An 8,295-nucleotide genomic window follows, 5' to 3' on the forward strand; every position below is an offset into this window, starting at 1 on the left:
GATCCGCCCGCTTTGTTTACACAAGTGGGCGGATTTCCACACTAGATCCCCGACGATCGGGGAAGAGCGGTGGTGATCACCGGCGCTCCTCCCCTGGCCCGACTCCCGCTGTAACTGAATACAGCGGGAGCGAGCCTCCGAGAGAGGGGAATGTCTGGTGACGTAGGTCTATGTCGCCAGACGATAACGAACCACTTTGTCGCAGTACAGTCAACGTGACTGGTCGGCAAGTGGTTAAACACGTGCGATTTTTATTTTTTGCGCTATAAACAAAAAAAGAGCGACACATCTGAAAAAAAAAAAACAATATTTTTCACATTCTGCTATATAACATTCTCCAAAAAAAAATGTAAAATCTATTTTTAAATTTTTAGGCAAATTTGTATTCAAAATATTTTTGGTAATAAAAATCCTAATAAGTGTATTTTGATTGGTTTGCACAAAAGTTATCGCGTCTACAAACTAGGGGAAAGATTTATGTAATTTTTATTTATTTTTTTACGCGATCTGCAATTTTTAGTGGGACTGTGACATTGCGGCGGACAGATCGGACCCCTAACTGACATTTTTGACACTTTTGGGAGGACCAGTGACATTACTACAGCAATCAGTGCTAAAAATATGCACTGTTACTGTAATAATGACACTGGCAGGGAAGGGGTTAACCCAGGGGTGATCAAAGGTTTAAGTGTGAGCCTAGGGGGTGTTTTCTAACTGTATGGGGGATGGGCTTGTGAAATCAATACAGAGACCTGTGATCCTAAATAGGAGGATCACAGGCGATCTGTGATCATTCCAGAGAGAACAACGGTCTGCTGTGTTTACAACAGCAGACTATCCTTCTCTCCCAGCGGAGAGCTATCACGGGTGCCCATCGGCAATCGCTGCTGCTGGTCCCAAGGATCGGCATCCCTGCTGCCTAGTGGGGCAGCGGGCACTCACCCCCAGGAGCGCTTCCACAAACCGCCGTATAGATAGAGCGGTTTGTGCAGCAGAGCCAGCCTGCCGCAGTATATCTGGTTAACCACTTGCCTATAGGGCACTTTCACCCCCTTCCTGTCCAGGCCAATTTTCCGCTTTCAGCGCTGTTACACTTTGAATGACAATTGCGCGGTCATGCAACACTGTACCCAAATACAATTTTATACATTTTTTTCCACACAAATAGTTTTCTTTTGGTGCTTTTTAATCACTACTGGGTTTTTTTTTTCTTTTGCTAAATTATAGCGGAGTTGCAGTCCCCAAATCAAAATTTTTTTTTAAACTCCACTGGAATTTGATCAACTTTATATGCCACATTTAGCTAGTGTCTATAATGTACAAGAAATGGGCAATTTGGGACTTTATGTGAGAACTGGCGAGCACTGCTCAGTGTCTCCATCCCTGTGAATAGTCAATTGAAAAGCAAGATGGGATAAATGAAGGTGTGTGAAAAACAGCCGGTCCCTAGTTTGAAATACTTACCCCTCCAGTCTGCTAACAAACCAAAATAAACCTGTCTAACAATATAAGTTAAAAGCAGGAGTTTAGTTAACACACATTTGCAAATGCATGCGGAAGCTGCAAGGCCAATGACAAGGCATCCTGCGTTTCTTGCAGAACCTAATGGCCGGAATACACGATAAGAATATCGCCCGATCATTCGACCACCGACTTTTGAAAAAGTATTTGTCGGTCGAACATACACGGCCCGAATATCGCCCGACCGGTACCCGCCGACTATCGAAACAGCGTTCGTCGGTCGAAAACGTTGCCAACATCAACGATCCAAAAAAAAACGTTACAGACCAATCGATTAGATACGTAATCCGCACGTTGCACGTTAAAGCGGAAGTGATGTAATGTGCGTGTGACCTTTTTAGAGACACGCACTTCCTCCTAGCACCAAGAGCCACGCACTTCCTCCGAGCACCAACGACTGCCTAGCACGAACGAGCGTGGGACCAACGTTAAAAGGCATAATTTAATATAGCCGTGTGTATATATACATATATATCTCTATATCACACACGTGCGTTCGTCGGTTAGTGTTCGTGTTCACGAACGGGCGATATAGAATATGGATAAGGCCCAGAATAAGAAAATTTACATTAGTGCACTTGGTGTTTTAGCCATCCATAAACACCAAAAAAAGAGCACAAGGAAGCAAAGAATTTGGACAAAGAAATGGCTGCAGAACCGGGATCAATATTCTCATATTGACTTGATTAGAGAGCTAAAGGAGAACAATCCCGATGACTACAGGAACTACCTCAGGATGTCTGATGCTTGTTTCCAAAATTTATTATCTGTAATTGGTCCCCATATCAGGAAACAAGACACAGTTATGAGGGACTCCATCACTGCTGAGCAGAGACTTATTGCCACTCTGAGGTTCCTAGCCACTGGAAGAAGCCTACAGGACCTCAAATACAGTACCGGTATATCCTCCCAATCACTAGGAAGGATTATTCCTGAAACCTGCAGTGCAATCATCAGGGTCCTGCAAAAGGATTACATAAAAGGTAATACACATTTATGATATTAACCTACTGTCAAACCCTCTACATATCTTCTGTATTAATTTCTCATCTATTCTCCATGCTATACCTGTTTGCTACTTATTATCTAGTTCATTTCATATGTAGAATGATAAATATGAATGTCTAGTTGATTATAAAATCAATTAATTGTCTAGCAATAGAATACAACTATTTATGTTCATTAATACCTAGATTCCAGGAACATCAGAGGAGTGGATGAAAATTGCAACCGAATTTTCAGAAAAGTGGAATTTCCCAAATTGTGGCGGAGCAATTGATGGAAAACATATCAGGATTGCACCCCCTGCTCAATCCGGATCGTTCTACTATAATTATAAAGGGTTTTTCAGCATTATCCTTCTTGCTGTTGTGAATGCCAATTACGAATTTATATTTGTAGATGTTGGTAAGAATGGTAGGAACTCCGATGGAGGGGTTATAGAAGAAACTGAGTTCTACCGCCGTCTAAAAAATGGAACCCTAAATTTGCCGTCAACGCAGGAAACGCTCGAAAATTTAAACTTTGTATTTCTTGCTGATGACGCTTTCGCCCTGGGAGATCATCTTTTGAAGCCATTCCCTTTCCGGAGTCTCACTAAAGAGCAAAGAATTTTCAACTATCGACTCTCAAGGGCACGTCGTGTAGTTGAGAATGCTTTTGGAATAATGGCGAATCGATTCCGCATATTCCTGACAACAATCAATTTGTCAGTTGAAAAAATTGATCAAGTTCTGCTTTGCTGTTGCATCCTCCACAATTTCCTTAGGCGTAATGCATCAAAATATTTATCATCTGGAGCACATACAGGAGCAGATCACGAAAGATGTGAACCAATGGCAAGTTCATCTGTGCAAACCGATTTACGTGATACTGCAGACACCCTTACATCAATTGGACATTCACACCCCAGGTTAGCAACACATGCAGCAAGGCAAAACCGAGTGGATTATATGAACTACTTTGTTGGAAGTGGCGCTGTGGAGTGGCAGGGTGACATATAGTTTTTTCGAACGGTTTAAACAATTTCTGCATCATGAAAAAATCTTGATAAAATGCTACACCGTTTTGTTTATGTCAGTTATTCCATTAGAAATTAAACGTTACCTATTGGTGTTCATTATTTTGCGTCTGGTTATTTAATTAATGTTAATGACATGTTCTGTACATACCACTATAGGTTCATATCATCTTATTGAATGTAGCAAGACTCAAAACGGGTTAAACTGGAAAATATTCAGCACAAACACCACATATCAGCTGTAAATTTTTTTTATTAACATAAAAAAATAAACTGTACAAACAATCCTTTATATAAAGTATATTTGAAATAAACCAACCTTCATCAAGTATATGTGGAAAAAACATGATGTCAACAGACCAGCAGGTAATGAACACATTAGACAGACAACTTACAGGTTAGTGTAATTATAATCTGAACCCCATGCAGATCTTTCTGATGTCGGATAAGACCATGGAGCATTTTGTTGTTGATGGATTGGTGGAGTACCCTGATGGTTCTGATATGGTGCCGGTGGTGTAGTATGATGATGAGGAGTATGAGGAGTAGGCATCATATGCGCTCTTTGATTATCACCAAGAAATGTATGTTCGTTTAGTTCCCCCTTTATGCCTTTGTTGCATAACTGCACCAACAATGGCTCAAAAAACTGCCGTTGCTCCTCTGACATCTTCCTTATTTTATTAGCTGTCAAAATTCCGTAGGCATCGCAATCATCAGTTTTACTTTGCAGAGCGGCTGTGGCCTGGTTCAAGAATCTATTCGTTGCATCATCTATATTCTTCCTTTTACGAGGTATCCTTGGTGAAATTATTGAGGGAGATGGAGTAAAGGATTCATCAGTAGGGCTTTCCTATAAAATATTCCAAAATTATAATAAAAATATAAAATAAACTTTACTTTTTTAAAACTATCCTATTCTTCCAAATTTGAAATTGAGTGGAAACTTTGTTCTTTCAATTGTGTCAGAAGATCAACAGCTAAAGAGATGTAAGGTAAAAGAATAAACACGCTTACCGGGATCATTGGTGAAGCATTGGGGTCATCCAAATCTTCCTCTCCTGCTGATATGGGCTCTGATGAAGTTGAAGTCATCGTGTTAATAGAACTTCTCATCTCGGTCTGATCAGTTAGAAAACGTAAACTGTCAAAATACCAAAGTCTGGGCGCATACACATCATCCACACCGACTCCTGACCTTTGTGATTCCTTGATTTTGTTCAGCTCTTTTTTAAACACAGTTCTCAAATTGGCAATCTTGGATTTAACATACTTAACATCTGCATGAGCATTTACAGCAGTGCATAGCTCTGCCAGCTTGACATAGGCCTCATGTTTCTTTTGGCGGTCGGAGTACTCCTTTGATTTGCTTTTCCATAGACATGGCATTTCCTTATACATGTCTATAAACAGTGGAAGGAATTCAGGTGAGGTAAATTTATCAGTCATCACCTCTGAAAGACAAAAAAGTCATGTATATGTTTAATTGAATAGGTCATGATGCAAGTACCAATAAATGCACAACAAATACACAATAGCTTACCAGCTGTTCTCGACAAATACTCGCGCGAATAATATGACCAACGATATTTCTGTGTGACGGTGTGCTCGTTTGCAAAGCTTCTTTCTGACGATTTTTGTCTGGCACAAACACGGAACGCTCTTCAGCTGGCCCGCACAGTTCGTTCGCTGTTTTGCTACAGAGCATGCGTGGTTGCGTCGCTCCACCCTGTTTTTCGGCAGTATCGTCCGGTACGGATGTGGGTGTTCCCTGCTATAAAGTGCGCCACAACTATTTCCGCACGATGCAGCGCTCGTTACACAGCAGGAGGGATATAGAGGGGACCAGGAAGGAACACAGAAGTGACCATAGGAAGAGAATCAAGGCAACACCAATGAGCAGAGGTGAAATGGTGGAGCTAGTGCGTATTTTGGAAAAAAATGACTATGATGGAAAGTTCAGCAACTACACTAGGCCCAACTTGAGGAAAGACAAGATCCTGGATAAAGTCATTAATGCTATTTCACAGAAGCATGGCATTGAACGTTCAAAAGATCAGCTGCGCAAAAGGTGGTCAGATCTGAAACACAGGGAGCAGGACCAACTTTCAAGAATACACAAGATAATCAGAAAACGTAAGAGACATGAAGATTTATGTATCACATTTAATGCATTAGACCATGAATATATAAGATTGTCATGGGTGTATATGATTTGTTTTATTGCAATTGTTGTTTTAACCTTAAAACCAAAAATACATATATATTTGTTTTTTAGGTAACATAGCCAAGAGGCAAGCACGCTTCCACAGTAAGATGTCACGTTTGTCAGCATCTGAGGAGTCTACAGCCATGCTAAATACGGAAGAATTGACAAAAGAAGACATTACTGTTAGTTCAACCCCTGATACAGAGGCACATAGAAATGCAGGTGAATAATGTACAAATATTCTCCTTGAATGTTTTTTTGGTACTGTCTTCTTTCAATATCGCAGCTAAACATTCCAATGAGTATACCTGACAGTTTGAGATTTTTTTGATATTATTATGTGTTTATGGTCTTGTGTTTGCATGTCATGTATCTTGTTTTTTTTTCTAGGACCGAATAATAAAAATATGCCTTCAACTTTGATTGAAAATGAAGGAATGCAGTATTCTACAGATAAATCAATATGTCACTCATCAGTGCACGTTGCAGAATTTGTTTCAAGCATTCAAAAAGAGTGTGATATTCTGGAGGACGATATGTTTGTCACACATGGAGGGATAGGTAAGTTGAGATGCATTGGGAGTTTATAGATGTCTAAAAGCTTGCATTTTGTTGTAATTTCTTTGTATTTAAAAAATATATGATTGCACTGAAACAGTATGTGCTTTGTTGTGTGTGTGTGTGTGTGTCAATTTTTACATTATTTCCATTACTTTCCAATAGGCACAAAACATATACCGCATGGGCATAAAAAATTACACCAGGAAGACAATGACAACAATGACAGATTATGTGTTGATCATGACCTTCCTATTGTACTAGAAATCAATGACGATGTTACAGAACATGAAGCCTCCTTCGATGATTCCAAAGATGGGACTGGTTCAGAAGAGACATCAAGAGATGCTGTGTCAAGTACGCGTACGTAGTTAACATAAACATGTAATGAATGTGCAACATCACATATATCTTATCAAATAATTAAATAATCGATTTTTCCTTTATTAGGTCAGCTGTTGGATAGTGCTACTGCAGCGAAGATTACTGTTGAGCTGCTGAAATGTTGCGCATCAATGGAAGACTTGCAAAGTTCACTCACAGCTATGCAACAAAGAATAAAGGACTGTGTTGATATATTGAACAAGGTCTAGATAAATACTTTGGTTTATGGTGGGTTTTGGACTGAGTGTAATCGAAAATACTGTTATGTTTTTGGTTACATAACCTATTAAAAAGTTTTAATAGAAGATTAACGTTAAACATGTTGAGGTTAAGTAATGACAGGTGGATCACATGTCCTTATCACTACATAAGCAGCATTGCCTCCAGTTCCCATTGAGCGTGCTAACCTTTTTTTTGTGTGACTTGGAATGCACTAATAAGTACACAAGAGATGTGCTTATTCTTGTATTTCTGTAGGTGCATGGCCTAAGTTCCTCCTCTGTGTTGTTGCTGGTGTACGTAATGACAGGTGGATCACATGTCCCTATCACTACATAAGCAGCATTGCCTCCAGTTCCCATTGAGCGTGCTAACCTTTTTTTTGTGTGACTTGGAATGCACTAATAAGTACACAAGAGATGTGCTTATTCTTGTATTTCTGTAGGTGCATGGCCTAGGCTCCTCCTCTGTGTTCTTGCATTTTTGGAGGGGAGGGAAGGGGAAAACTAATGTGCACATGACTACTTCATACAGTGGTTGCCTATTATAGTCTACAGTCTTCCAGTGTCCTTGATGCATACTGTTGAACAATCATAATCATCTGAAAAAAGTCTTTGATTTGGATTTTGCTTCCCCTTACCTCTCAGTGGCTGTTATATTTTAAAATTATGTTGCATTATGACATACAGATGTCACAACAGTGACCTGCAAGGACAACCTACAAATACTCAATTCCTGCACTATAAGTCCATTTCCCATTGATCATGCTTGCACTTGCATATATGGGCAATTTGCACTATTTGGCAACCTGTTATTTGTTGTGTATGTTTTGTCTCCATTGGCACTATGTGAACATCTGTCAAATATCTTTTTGTATTATTTATACAAAACACACATCTTTATGTTTTTTATGATATATAAATATATATTTTTATTTGATTACAAAATCAATAAAAAAATTTGTTTACGCATTTACGGTGTCTTCTTTACATTTTCTTTGGGAATTTATCATGCATTTAATATATATCGGACGATGTTGATTAATGCTTTATTTTAAAAAGTCCATTTAACAATTTAAATAGGGAATACCTTACCAATAGATTTGCTAAAAAAATACATGACATATGTCTATTTGACATTTCATGCTATATCTTGGCTGAGAGGACTTCTTTAGCTTTTTCATTCGTGTTTACGAAACTTCTTGACATGGTACAATGCTTCCGGGTCAACAAACATTTCCGGGGAAATATTTCGGACATGCGTGATGAGGTTGAATTGAACGACCTCAACATCAACGTATAGAATATCGTTCTTTCGCAAACGAGACGACAGAATTTTTCGGGTTTTTCAAACGGTATTTTTCGTTCATAATATCGATATCGCT

General features: G+C 39.2%; 1 protein-coding gene across 1 annotated transcript; it reads left to right on the forward strand.

The window, feature by feature from the left end:
- Nucleotides 1-2,059: 2,059 nt before the first annotated feature.
- LOC309546682 (putative nuclease HARBI1) lies at nt 2,060-3,524 on the forward strand (the record flags this gene model as incomplete). The annotated part of the gene is made up of 2 exons (XM_082246397.1): nt 2,060-2,504; nt 2,722-3,524. The coding sequence occupies 2 exons, from the start codon at nt 2,060-2,062 to the stop codon at nt 3,522-3,524; spliced, it is 1,248 nt and encodes a 415-aa protein (XP_082102523.1).
- Between the last annotated feature and the right edge of the window lie 4,771 nt (nt 3,525-8,295).

Source organism: Pelophylax lessonae (genome assembly GCF_965119305.1).
Source record: "Pelophylax lessonae genome assembly, chromosome: 2".
Classification (NCBI taxonomy): Eukaryota; Metazoa; Chordata; class Amphibia; order Anura; family Ranidae; genus Pelophylax; species Pelophylax lessonae.